Source organism: Crocodylus porosus, unplaced genomic scaffold (assembly GCF_001723895.1).
Source record: "Crocodylus porosus isolate Cpor-Errol unplaced genomic scaffold, CroPor_comp1, whole genome shotgun sequence".
NCBI classification, from domain to species: Eukaryota; Metazoa; Chordata; order Crocodylia; family Crocodylidae; genus Crocodylus; species Crocodylus porosus.
In genome coordinates, this window is record NW_017728918.1 from 95452202 (window position 1) to 95465998 (window position 13797).

Genomic DNA, 13797 nt, shown 5'->3' on the forward strand with positions numbered 1-13797 from the left:
ACAGTCTGCCAGCGGAGGTGGTTCAAGCACCTACATTGAACACCTTCAAGAGTAAATTGGATGCTTATGTTGCTGGGATCCTATGACCCCAGCTGACTTCCTGCCCTTTGGGCAGGGGGCTGGACTCGATGATCTCCCAAGGTCCCTTCCAGCCCTAATGTCTATGAAATCTATGAAATCTCTGTGTAAGGCTTTGCCTACATTACAAAGTTCTGCTGGCAAGGCATAGCTGCATTGGCTACGGGTGTGAAAAAGGTCATGTTTTCATAGCTGGCATAGTTTTGCTAGCAAAACCCCCTGTTTAGATACAGCTTCACTGGCACAAATCGTCATTCATCAAAGCTGGTATAACTCTGGCAGCAGAAAAAAATCATTCTGCTGTAGTCCCAATGCCTCACAGGGATGTGGAACTTATTAGTTTACATGCTGCATCAAGTCTTCAAAAGCAGTAAATAATTGCTAAGTGATAAAATTGGGGATTCAGTCCATGCTTCATGTTTCCCTGCTACAACAGGTTTTTTGTTTTCAGATAGAGGTGACTTCCAGGTTCCAGACTCACTATTTCACAAATTACCACTTGGATATTTACTTTAAATCACCATGACCTTAGTTATCTTTACTGTCAATTAAATCCAGATTTATAAAAGTCATCAAGTGCTGAAATATCTGTTTACATGCTCTGCAGTGTTATTTGGCTGAAATCCAAAAAGAGGACTATTAAACCATCTCACTATGAATATTAATAAAGCTGAGCTACTGATTATAGAAAGTCCTAACATTTTAAACTACAGACTCTTGTAAAGCTTCAAAAAGAGGAAATTTTCTTCATGTTGGAAATGCTATCACTCTCAAATCCACTAGGCATGATATCACAGTGCACACAAAGGGTCTTCTCTATCCTCTGATCAGCACATTGATATGTAAAACCTGTCGCCCAATTTCAATTATGTGATGCAAATCCAATCCTATTTTGTTCAAGATGCAGCAGGAGTTTATAGTAATGTCACATGCTTTGGCACAGAAGAAAAGGGGTTGGGGACAACTGGATTCTAGCTTTCTAGACCTAGGGAACTGAAAAACAATCCAACAACCAAGGCAGTTTTATAGATCACTACATCATACACAAGCCAATTTATGGAGTAACACTGCTTTAGAGGAATATTGATCCATCCTGATCCTATAGACCCATCCTCTAGAATGTAAGAGAGATTTTTCAAGCAGGTAGTGTTAGAGTGATGTAAGCCATGATGGTCCAAAAATTGTACAAAAGGAAAGGATTTCTTAGGGTGATAATCTTTACTGGACCGTCGATGTAGTTGGGATAAATTTAGACAGGCTATCGAATAGAAGGCATTCTTCTTTTGCATAATTTCTGCACCACCATAACTACAATGTCACTCTTAAGCTACTGTAACATGGAAGATATCAAAATGCGCTGCTTAATGGAAAATCTACAACCTAAAAGAAGCCAGACTACACACTGACATCTTCTTAAGCCTGTGCAGGCAACATAACATCATCTCAAGGGAACTCATCACCTTTAGGACTAGGGACAGAAATTACACATAAACCAGTAGAAGTGACCAAAAACCAGTTCAAATCTATAACACAAAAGAAGGTCAGCGTACATAAACCACTTTCAAAATGGCTGAAACTGGTTTAAGATAAACCTGGATGGATGTAGTATCCTATTCCCTGAAAATCCTAACATAGTACAATTGTCTTTCATACTCTGTCTTAAGTATGATTTCTAAAAGCCAAAGGTGAGAATTTACTCTTGCTGGTGGACCAGTCACACTACAAGCTAATCAAAGGTTGCACTGACCAGTCACAATGGGCATGTCTACATGTGCATTAGCATGCTTTAGTTAATGCACGTTAAATCTAGTACCTCAATTGTGAGGTAGTAGGAAAATGGGCATTATCCTATCTTAATGTGCTTAATTAGCTAAAAAGCAGGATTTTGAAGTGATGCTTAAGGCTCATTGGCCTATTTCAAAATGCACATTAGCTAGATAGCACGGGGTTTTTAGTGATGCTTTAACGTGCATTAAAATAGGTTAATGAGTATTAAAGCGCATGTGCAGATGTGCCCAATGACTATATGTTTGAATTCATCGCTTTATTGACAAGCCAGCTCTGTATGTTAAAGATGTGACTGGGCAACACTATTTATAAAAACAGAACAGTTTATAACTAACTGCTATTAAATTTTTATCATTTGATTTCCAAAACTATATTCATCACTAGCTCCATATTCCTGTAACGAATCCTCTGGAAATAATTTCTGTGTTGCTCTGAATATAGTATCAGCCTTTTTGATTCATGAGTCATTGGCATTTATTAGGCATCACTAGAATTGAAAATCTCCATTAAATTTCCAAATATTAATTGAGCGCCTCTAATCCTCCCCTGGATATAAGCTCCCTGTCTACCTGCACACCCGTAAACAAGCCCACAGGTTTTTTACCCTCAACAGAGGTTTCTTTCTCCTCCAGCTGTGCAATTCAATTTCACGCAGCAAATGCACAAAGTGAAATTTAGTGGTTAACCCTGTCAGTCACGATGAACAAAATAAACATAGCTCCAGTGACAGAAGTCTCTCAGATAACACATTCATTATATAATCTGACTTTTATTTTTTTATTGTTTTGCATGTACAAAATATTAATTTTGTCAGGGTCTAAATTAATCATTGGAACAGGGATTTTAAAACTTCCACCACTGTTTTGCAATTTCTGAAGATGCACTATACACAGTATGATATTTCTTCAAAAACCAACCATTAATCTCTCCCTGTTAAAAGACAAACAAACAAAATAAATCATATCACACTGAGATCAAAATTGTTATCTTGGGATTACAAGTAAATAAGAAATTAACCCTGTCCAATATAATGCTGTTTGAAGTAGGATATGTTTTTATTTCAACTACTAATCTTTAGAGACAAATACCAAAAAAGAAATATTTTGGCAGGGGGAGATGGCAGCATTGAAAAAAGGGTTTTGATGTTCTTCGGAATACAGAACTGAAAGAAAGAAATTATAAAGCATGCTTTTAAAATTGGGACTGGAGATAATAAGGAAATAAGATGTCTGGTGTAGTTTCAAATATCTTTTTTTTTTTTAAACCAGCTTGTTCTTCTAAGTCAGTGATTCTCAATCAGGATGCTATGATATCTTTTGAAGGGTGCCGCAGAAAGTGTGAGGAAATAAAGCAAATAATGCCAGCCTCAGGCTCTCCCTGGCTGGTTGCTCCCCACCTCACTGCTTATTCCCTTTGCAAAGAGGTGACTGGAAGCACTGTAATATATAAACTAGTTTTTGAAACAGCATGCTGCTCAATTCACTAAAGTTGTAGAAGACTGCCTTGTACCTAATGAATCCAGTGCATGAGAATGAACTCATACTGAAACTCTATCAAAGACAAGAACCAACTACTTGTGGGGGCAAATTCTCATAAGATAGTCACTCCCTCTCTGATCTCAGTTCTAGTCCTCAAAAGGAACTTACAAAAACTTACTGGATACAAAAAATAATGTACTCAATATAGACACTGGATTTATGACACATCACAATGCACCTGACATCTGATTCACCATGTACCCGCCACACCTGATTTTATACACTTTTCTTTCCTCCCTTCCTCCCCTCCCCACCTTTTCTACCCTTTGTCTTCCTAATTTACAGCTATTTACTTTTTCACAGACAGCCTCTTTTCTACCTTGGAAAACTACTATAGTAGAGTTACCCTTGCCTACCTTTGGCTTCTTCCCCCCTTCATTTTCCCTCTCCCTTCCCTTCTTTACCTTTTGTTTTCCTAATTTCCACCTATTTACATTTTTACTGACATACTGTCACACAATTAGCTTCTTTCATTCCTTGGAATCTCAGAACAGCAGAGAACCCCTGTCCCTGAAGAAGTGTGATTGTGCCCAAAAACTTGCAAAGAACTTTTTTCTAACTACTCAGTTGGTCTGATAAAAGATATCACATCTAACCAAAAACTGTGCCTGCCTTGAATCTAATGAGAGGTGTCTTTATTTTGATATGGCAGAGAACCACTGTTCTAGGTTCTGGTAAGGAATCCTGTCGCTCTGCTAGTGATGTTCGTAACAGTTCACTAGTGATTTCCTATAACCTGGTTCTCCAACCTATCATAAGGGAGTAAGAATTAGGGCTACACAAAGACAGGCAAAAGAATCAAAATGAAACAATTCTTGAGGCTGGGGGTGAACCAAACGTGGGCTATTTTAGGATCTACAGCTGGTTTGAGAGCTAGGAACATACACAAACACCTTACCCCTAGACATGTTCAAGGATGCAGAGGGAATGGAGGGCCAGGGGGAAGGGAGAACAACCTCAAGGAACAGAGCACTATGCTGTTCAAAGGATGGTGTAGTTCTAACACAGGAATTTCACAGCCTGGCTCACTATGCAATACAAATGAGGCATATCAGACCCTAACTGCACAGTGAAACCTGCTCTACAAATCTACACAATACTGTGCCATGCTTCAGAAATCAAATTTAAATTAGACACAGGCAAAATATCAGGAACACAAGAAAGGCCAGGAAAAAAAATACATCATAATATTTGAAAATAAATATTTGTAGAGATGTCACAATCTTGACTGCTTGGGGAAAATATGTGAGTTGTATAGTTCTGCTGGGAAGATCGTAAACTATGGAGAGGGGAGAGGACACCTGGAAAAGTCTGTGGAATTCAATCTTGTTAAAGTTTTAGAATTCATGAAAGGTCCCAAGAACATCTGCACACTAAAGTATTCCCAACTTGATAAATGGTACTTTCCTAGGAATCCCAGAAGCTTAAATTATTGCTTTTGCTTTCCAGTACACTGATGTGTAGTGCTGTAAATGAATTTCCTCATGAGCCTTCCGACTGCTGCATTTAATATACTGTAGTTTAAATATGTAAGGACATGGTTGTTTACCAAATATCAGGCTTCCCATACTTGGGAGAGAGGGGCATCAAAAGGGCATGTTCAGCATGAGGCAGTCCTGGTTCTCCTATAGGCAGAGAAAGCCCAGTCACAAAAGAACCAGTGTGCTCCCAATGAAGAAGGCAGAAGAGAAGCGACAGATGTTGTGAGCTTGTGCAAGAACATAACCTGCACAGGCCAAAGATCCTAGCCTCGTGACTCCTTGCCTACTTAGTCAGATATCAGGCAAAGAATACGATAGATTTACTAGCGTGACTCTCGTCTCTGGTTACAGGGAAGACCGCCAGAGAAGAGGTGCCTTATTGACCCACACAGCTGTTCAAAGCCCATATACTTTAGCTCTGCTACCTGAAGAAATCCTCAGCTCCAAATTAGATCCACATGCTCCCTATAAAGTGCATGGAGTCAGACGTTTCAGAAAGGAATCCTCGAAAACAATCAGATAACCCAAACTAACCCTGGTTCCAACCACACAAGAAATGATCAGGGATGCAGGGTTTCCATTTCCCAAAGAAAAACAGAAAAAAAGGTGAATTTCCCCTTTTATCTGAAAAAAATGTGGATTCTTCATTTTAATGGGGAAATGTTTAGATTTTGCAGTTTTGCAAAGGGCTCTCTGCAAGCTGGCAGAGTTCCAGCCTGCTTGGGGCTCTGGGGAGCAGGAGGGAGGCAGTCAGGCAGGGGGATGCCATGATGGCTGACAAGCAGCCTAGACAGCAGCTCCTGCAGGTAAGCCTGGTGGTGGGGCTGAGGGTGCTGCCCAGCCAGGCGGTACATAAGGCCTGGGGCAGGAATGCGTGGCTGCAGGGCCCTGGCAGGGAGCAGGACAGATCCACAGGCAGTTCGTCCAGTGGTCAGGGGCTGGCTCCCTGCCACTGTTTGGACTCCGGTGGGGGGTGGGGGGGACAGAGGGTTACATGCCCCCACCCAATCTGTGCGTGGAGCACAATAAATAAAGCATCCCAGTCCACATGTGCACCGGAATTAGGGTGCAGTAATTAACTAACTCCACCATGGGATAGTATTGTTGAGGATAGTACGATTGTACAGCAGGGAAATTTACTTCACTGAAATGCACATGTAGATGGCAACAGGGGCTAGCTGGGGCACGAGGGTGCTACAGTATGGAGCCTGCCTGCTGCCTAGCTCTGCCCTGTAGCACCCTCGTGCCTCCACTGCTGCCATCTGGAACCCAGGGCTGACCCTGTGGACACCACTGCCAGCCCTGGGCTGCTCTGCCCCAGCTCAAAGTGCAGCTGTCCCAGACACATGTGCAGACACTGTGCCTAGGAGCTGTCTTCTCCAGCATAAACTGTGCCTGACTTAATCACATCACACTAACTACACATCTAGATGCATCCATTTTTACCAAAATAGATGACTGAATATGCTTCAGTAGTAGATGTTAGTTAACTCACACTATAGCAACTGATCAATAACACCTTTAACTTTAAGTCTTTGCCTATTAGACTTCCATCCACTGAAGACAGAGTTAGAGCAAATGCTGATGTCTCAGCAAATGTACACGAGGAATTATATATTTAGGGAGCAAATGTGTATTTCTCTCTCTTGGGGGCCTGCAATTTGTGCCTGTTATTTGACTTGCTGCTAAAGAATGTACAGTCTTACTCACAGAGCCAAATGTAACAAATAGCTCGGCACACCACTGATGAAATATCCTTTAGATCACTTACTTGTGTGCAGGCCAAATAAGCGGTATCCAGTCCATCCACAGGCCAGATCCAGTATGCAGGGCAAGGGGGAGGGGGTGTAGCCTGGCTCCAACCTGGCTGCATGGGGCTTGGGAATTTGGCAGTTGAGGGATGAAGGGACAGGGGAGGGGTGCACGGCAGCAGTATTAGTTGCCACGCCATGGCTCTGTGGTAGAGATCTGGACTGTAGCCAGGGCCCAAGCACCCCTAACTTTAGACCATCAGCATAATACGGTAGCTGTATGAGAGCTGGCTATATCTCTAGCTTGCTCCTACTGGCAAAGTGCTAAGAATCTTTTATCCCCCCCTTAGTGAAAATATATTAAATGCTAGACTTTGAATTATTGCATTTAATAAAACAGAGACTTCTGCCTTGCTCACACCTGAAATCCAAATTCAGTTATGAAGTTATTAGCCTAAGCAGATATTACTTCCCATTTTTGCATTCCTTTCTTAAACTTCCCTAACAAACTATTTGCTACATATCCAATATAAGAAGAGAATAAACAAACTACAGGTATGGACACAGGAAAATCTACAATGTGGTAAAGTGGGCAAGGGTCTTACTATGAATTAGATGCACCAAAATTACTGTCTACGTGCATGCTTTTGCCCTGCGGTAAGTGGAAGCTAAAACATGACAGCTAAGCCTTCGGTGAAACAGTGATAAAGCAAATGATGATAATTTCCTTACCTGAATTTCTAAAATCAGCCCAGCTATCTGATGTTGTTGACTGTCTATGACCTATCAAGAAGAAAACAAATGAGCATCACATTCAAAAAAAGTCTGATTCTGTATTAGTTTTAAGTGACAGTTTTTCCATAAATTCCGATGCAACTATTTTCTAATATCAAGCACATCTTTCAAATTGCATTCCCTAAAAGACCTAAATGAGAAATCCTTTGCACCTATATGGCAGTTCCCATCATGAAACCACTAGCTGCTCAATTGATCACAATTAGCCAAGTAAGTTTCTTCTTCAAAACTTAGTCTCTGCATTACATTTGAATTGAAGCCCATTTCTTTTGAGCAACTGAAAATTCATGCAAAACAAAAGCCTTGACCACAGAAGTATGTGTGGAAGGGAAACCTCAATTAGCAATAAATATGAAATAAATCCTAAGTGAGTGATAAATAAAATAAACAACACAGCAAGATACAAGGCTTCAGGGGTACAAATGCTACCAATAGCTTCTATAATCAGTTCCATGTACTACCTTACTGGCTTTCTCATTCTCTTCTCTGAGGCATTCATTTTCACTCTGCAGCTGTTTTGTGTCCAACATGGGGAGACGAATACCATCTTCCAGGCATTTTTCTACTTTTTGCTGCAAACTGCAATTGAGAATTAAAGATGCAAGAGATATCAGTGAATTATTTGGGGGAGGAGCAAAGCACTAAAACTGAAATATGTTCTAGAGGAAAATATACACAACCACTATCACCTGGTTTACTGTCACACGCACCGAGATTGTAGGCCCATAGTCCAGCCTCAGTCCAAGTAAACAGACTGGAGGACGAGTAGTGTAAAATCCTGAAATCCCTGGAATTACTGTCGCTGACAAGAATAATCACCTGAATACAAAGGAGAAGCTTTGCTACATGTCCTGTATAGACACCTTTGCAAATATTGTATTCCTTAGTTCTAAAATAATTCCCAGACCAGATTCTGTGCTGTGTCTCCCAGGACACTCTGCTTAGGTTTGGCCCAGCAGGCGAGGAACAAACTTGTGTGCTACTTGGATTCTCAGCTGCTTGGGGGACGCCTACACAGCCCTAGCAAAGGTCAAAGTAGCATTGAGGACTGCTTTGACTTAGAGAGACCTGTAGCCAGGTCTCTGCCAGCCTGCAAGGGGAAACCTGTGGTTTCCCATGCTCTTCTCCTTTAAAGGAGAATCCATTTTTAAAGTTTGTTTGTGACCCTTTCATATATTCTTGTGACCCACTTTTGGGTTGCAACCCAGGGCTTGAGAAACACTGGTTTAGATCATACTTGTTACACAAAGAGTTTGATGGATGGCTTGAAATCTCTACCTCAGTGCAGTTCAGGGCTGCAGCCAGGCTGGACCAGCTCCAGGCAGGAGCCACCTCTGCAGCCCAGTAGGCGGGACCTGACGCAGGCTGTGCTGCCATGGCCTGGCTACAGCCCTACAACCCCACCGTAGGAACAGAAATCTGGGAGGACACATGCCTGCCCCACATCACCTGTGTCCCATCCCCCCCATATGGCCTGTGCACCTCCACCTCCCCAGATGCTTAGCCTCTGACCCCGCTCCTCCCCCCCACTTACCTAGCGGGAGCTACTCTCTACTTCTGCCTGGCCGCCATGTGCAAATACTGCCCCCTGCGTCCTGCTCCCCCCAGCCCCAAGCAGCCCCTATCAGGCTGGAACTCTGCCAGCCTGCAAAGGGAAACCACAGTTTCCTGCATTTTTTCTTCTTTAAAGGAGAAAGTCTACTTTTTTTCTCCTTTAAAAAGAGAAAATCTGCTTTTTTCTGTGAAAAACAGGAAACCTGGACAGACCCCCAGTTATGAGCAATATAGGCAGCCCCTTTCCTGTTGTTATAACTTCATCACTGTCTTTAAGACATGGGCATGCCAGAGCTGGCATCCTGGCTTATTGCCACCAAGGTGGGAGGAGAGTTGGCAAAAAAGAAATGTGCACAACAAAGGAGCATTGTTTACAGACTCTTAGTATTCTGAAAGAATAAGTGACTTTAGGTGGTAGGAGGAAGCTCAGTTGATAGTGGCTGAAGGGTAAGCCAAGCCACAGAAGGGTCAGATACTTCAAAGTCTCAACTCCATCTCCTACCTTTTGTCACAGACAATGGAGGAAGTTTTCTGGGAGATTTATCTGCAGCTGGTGCCTAAGCATTGACCTTACATGCTTGTAAAAGAACAAATAGGACACATTTCCATGGAAAAATTCCAGCTGGATTACTGACAATGTTGTCATGGTGTAGGTTAGATTCCTAGTGCCACTTAAAAGCTTATGTTAAAAATAATAGGGAGAAAATGTAATTTGCAGTGATGTGTGGTAACGAGTAAAAAAAGAGAGGCCATGAAAAAGAGGCTCATTTTCACTCATTTCTGGTGGGTGTCACTTCAGTTCAGTGCCCCTCACTGGCTTGGCCGTGCACCTCAGGACAGCTGCCTAAAAGTGTTTCCATGATGAAAGGCTAGCTGATTGGGACGTCTAGCCAGTCAGATCATTGGGCACATTGTTTCCAGCTTACAACGGATACACCTTTTTATTTGTGCCTGTGTAATCTACAGGGGATCATTTAATCTTCCCTGAAAGCCTAGAAATAGTTGAAGTGGTCTCTGGTTTCTAAATTAGAAAGCAGGATTGTCACAGCAATAAAAGGCATTCATGTGAAGAATGGTGAAGTGGGGGTAAGTGCTAGCCTGCACGGACTTGGAATGAGCTGCAGGAGACCAGAGAACATTCTCCTGGGGTAGGAGCGATTTGGTGACATCAGTTATTCTGCAAAGCTCTTTCATGAGACCCATCATAAGGGGCAGGAATGAGAGACCAGAAGACATGATACTACAGGTGATTTGAATTGCAGTGCAGAGACTATGCACCCCAAAAGCCTGGCTACAGGCTTGTGCAGCCCTGTTCCCGCACAAATCTCAGGGGTCATGTGCCCCTCCTTACCACATACACACCCCCAGCCCCATACACTGCGGGGGCTGAGGCCTGGGGGCGGGGGGTCATGGGTTGGGAGTGAGGAGCACCAGCGGGGCCAGGGGGCCGTTTTCTACTTGAACTATTCACTGGGTTGGGACAGGCCAAAGTTTACAAATGAGTCCCATTCCAAAAAAAAGTTGAGAACCACTGCACTAAACCATTCCTAGGGTGCCATTCAAGTAGGTATTCATTCCTAGGGTGCCATTCAAGTAGGTATTCATACCTCTGCACTGTTGAGACCAATTCCTTTTCTTTTTTTTTCTGACACACTAGTTGCAGCTCTTTTTCCCTGCATTGTGCTCTAGCTTCTCCAAGCTTCTTCTCCAAATCTGCCACTGTTTCTTGGAGCTGCTTGTTCTTCTCTTCCAGAATTTGCAGCTAAAGCATAACATCAGAACAGTCAGACATAAATTATACATTTTATATTAAAAATGCTTCCTACAAGCTCCAGCTTTACAGTTACCTTCTGACTACACATCAGTCTCATCACTAAATTTTCAACTATTGTGCACTTAACTTCACTATAAATATCCTTGTTACACTGTAAAAGCATTTTTTAAGATTTAAACTATTTATATCTCTAACCAAGTAACAAAACTAGCGATACACATTGAAATGAAAGCAAGAAGAACTACAAAATCATCAACAATGGATGTCATGGAATATTTTTAAATCTGCACATCTTAAGTAGTATTACAACTAGAAAACTGCTTACCTGCTTACTCTGACTTTCTATGTCATCCAGCGTTGGCAGGTCAGCCAGATATTTTTCTAAGGTTTCAATTCGCCTCTGTTTCTCTTTGTTTTGTTCTGACTCTTTCTGGCATTTCTTTTTCAGGCTATTTATGTATCTGTCTCTAGTTTTAAGCTAAAAGGGAAGAAAATTACATATTTTGATTATGGCAGAAAATATATGTACAGGATAATCTGGAAATCAGTATCACAAGGCTCAAAACCAGCTGATCTACAAAGCTATATTCCAAGCCAGAAGTAAGGGTAAGGGTAAGGGTAAGTAAGGGTTAACTATTACAGATGAAATGAAACGGTTGTTTATTTTGCTCGACTTCAATGATGTTTAAATATGTATGCAGTCTTGAAGCATCTGAAGCCAGTTTTGTTTGGTTTTTTTACCTCCCATGCCTTGGGACTTGAAAATGCTTATTTATACATTTAATTTTTAATTCTGATTGTAGAAGTATCCAAAAAGTGCTAGAAATAGCTCTTTGGTAAATGAGTATGCACTTGGCTGCTACACTTCATGGGATTCTGCAGATAAAAACTAGTAGCCAAGAACTGTTTCTTGGACTAGTGCAAAAGTGCCTTCCCCAAGGCAGTAAAACTGGAAGTTTTGTTCCTACTGCTACTCAGGAAAGGGGACTCAGGTATCTAAGTTCATATTAGAAACTGGTATATTTTTCCAAGTTTAGGTTAGTATTCTTTGAATTGTGGCACATTAGCCTTTAATGTATATGACCCTACCTTTTTATTAAATTACTTTACATACTTACTTCAAAAGATCTTAAGTAACTACTATGGGTTGAAGCCATGCAATTTGGCCAACAGCTATACTGGACAGAAGGAAGACTGGTAGTCAGGGTTTTGCTCTACTCTCACTTCCACTAACTGGGTGTGTAACATTGTCACTTTTTCTCTCTCTCTGCTTGTTTTGAGCACAAAATCTCTCTCATGATGTGCCTAATAGGGTCCTAATCCAGCTGGTGACTGTGTGTGATAAAGTAACTATCTAGCGCTCACATAAGTGTGTTCCATCAAAGCACTTTAAACAGGAATTCAGTATCATTACCTCCATTTCACAGACAAGGAAACCGAGGTGCAGAGTGGTGACTCAGCTTGCTCCCAGTCATTGATCAGGCCAGTGGCCACAGAACAGAACCAAGGCCTTCCAGGCTCCAGTGTTGTGCTCTACCTACTGGGCCACTACTGGGATCCAGACCACTTCTAGTGTCATGCCTTATGGCACTCTTACGATTCTCCTTACAAAGGTTTTTCTTTGGTTCTCATATTATTAAATACACACACTACAAGAAGCAGCCAGATAATAGCTTCTTAGGAAGGTTGCTCTGCTTGTTTTAGAATATTATTTTGTGCATCTGCTACAGGAATAAGAAAACTGTTTCAAACGCATAACTACAAAGATTTAACCCAATAGGAATCTCAGACAGAGCTTCAACCTTGATGGAATCTGACAACTATACAAGAGGACATCACAATGAAATAGCTGCTTTGTTTAAGGCAGCTTTCCGAAACCAATCTTTATTCACCAACAGCCTGAAAAAGATTCTCTTTGTTATGTTTTATGACCAGTCCCAGAATGACCATGCATTCCTGGCACTTGGTTTATTAACAGGACTTAATACAAATACACCCCAAACCTCTTTTCATTCAGAATGTGATTTAATAAAAATTATATCTGTGCTGTTCAGACCCGGAAATCAAGCAACTTACCAGATAAGAAACACCTACGGTACAGATAAATGTGAACTGTAAGTTTTAAATGTAGCTGACATTTCTGTGTGGGGTGCTGGGGACATTGATCTTGCTGAAAATAGGTGTACGCCACTGGCCAGATCAGAACCCAATAACAGTTCCAAAAGAGTTTAGCAGATAATATTTTTCTCCAGGTACAATTTTTCAAGCCAAGAGCCTCAGGCATGCCAGAGGGCTGTAGACACACACTAGAAAATTTTTTTGATGATTTGTCAAAGAAATCTCTTATTTTTCTGGGAGCAAAAACTGACAGAGCATCCCATCCTGAAGAGACACCAACACTTCTCTTTCTCTAGAGAAGGTTCAGGTCATGGATAGGCCTACTGCAATGTCCATCATTTTCAGAACGCTGATTACATGGCCTTCCATGTCTCCTCTCATGTACCCACAGCCTCCCCTGAAGTCATACTCTGCACCTTCTCCCTCAACTACTCCTAGCTAGAAGGAGAGGAGCAGCATGTCCTCTTAAGGGAACCTGTTCAACAAATTAAATGAACAGAAATTAAAATTTCAACATGTGGTAACAAGTGTACTGCTCTAGACTGGTACCTGGGGCAGCTGCTTCTAGCATCACTTTGTTTATGTTTGTTGCCATCACAGGGCACCTGTACATGGAGTGCCCAGGCTGCTCCGACACCCTGGAATTCCAGCACATCGGAGCAGACATGATTAATTGAGGCTGCTGGAACGTGGCAACTGCCATGCTCCACCAGCCTCCTGTGTCTCGTGTAACAGCATCCCTGTGCTTAAAAATGGCAGCAGGGTCACTTAAACTAAAGCTTGTCATATGAGCTTTCGTTCAAGTGCCAATTTTAAGTGCAGGGACGCTGATACACGAGACATGGCAGCGCTTTAATTACAGTGGCTCTGAGAGCCACTCTAATTAAAGAGCTGTCCCCTCCCCACCCCTGGAACACATG

At 41.9% G+C, this 13797-nt stretch overlaps 1 protein-coding gene across 1 annotated transcript in view; it reads right to left on the reverse strand.

Annotated features, from left to right (window-relative positions):
* CEP85L (centrosomal protein 85 like) overlaps positions 1 to 13797 on the reverse strand; it is a 190147-nt gene that overhangs the window by 8973 nt on the left and 167377 nt on the right. Inside the window, exons 6-9 of the mRNA XM_019538196.1 lie at positions 11085 to 11237; positions 10593 to 10747; positions 7893 to 8010; positions 7369 to 7419 (exon numbers count right to left, since the gene is read on the reverse strand). Of these exons, the coding sequence (XP_019393741.1) occupies positions 7369 to 7419; positions 7893 to 8010; positions 10593 to 10747; positions 11085 to 11237 (477 nt within the window). The remainder of the gene's footprint in view (positions 1 to 7368; positions 7420 to 7892; positions 8011 to 10592; positions 10748 to 11084; positions 11238 to 13797) is intronic.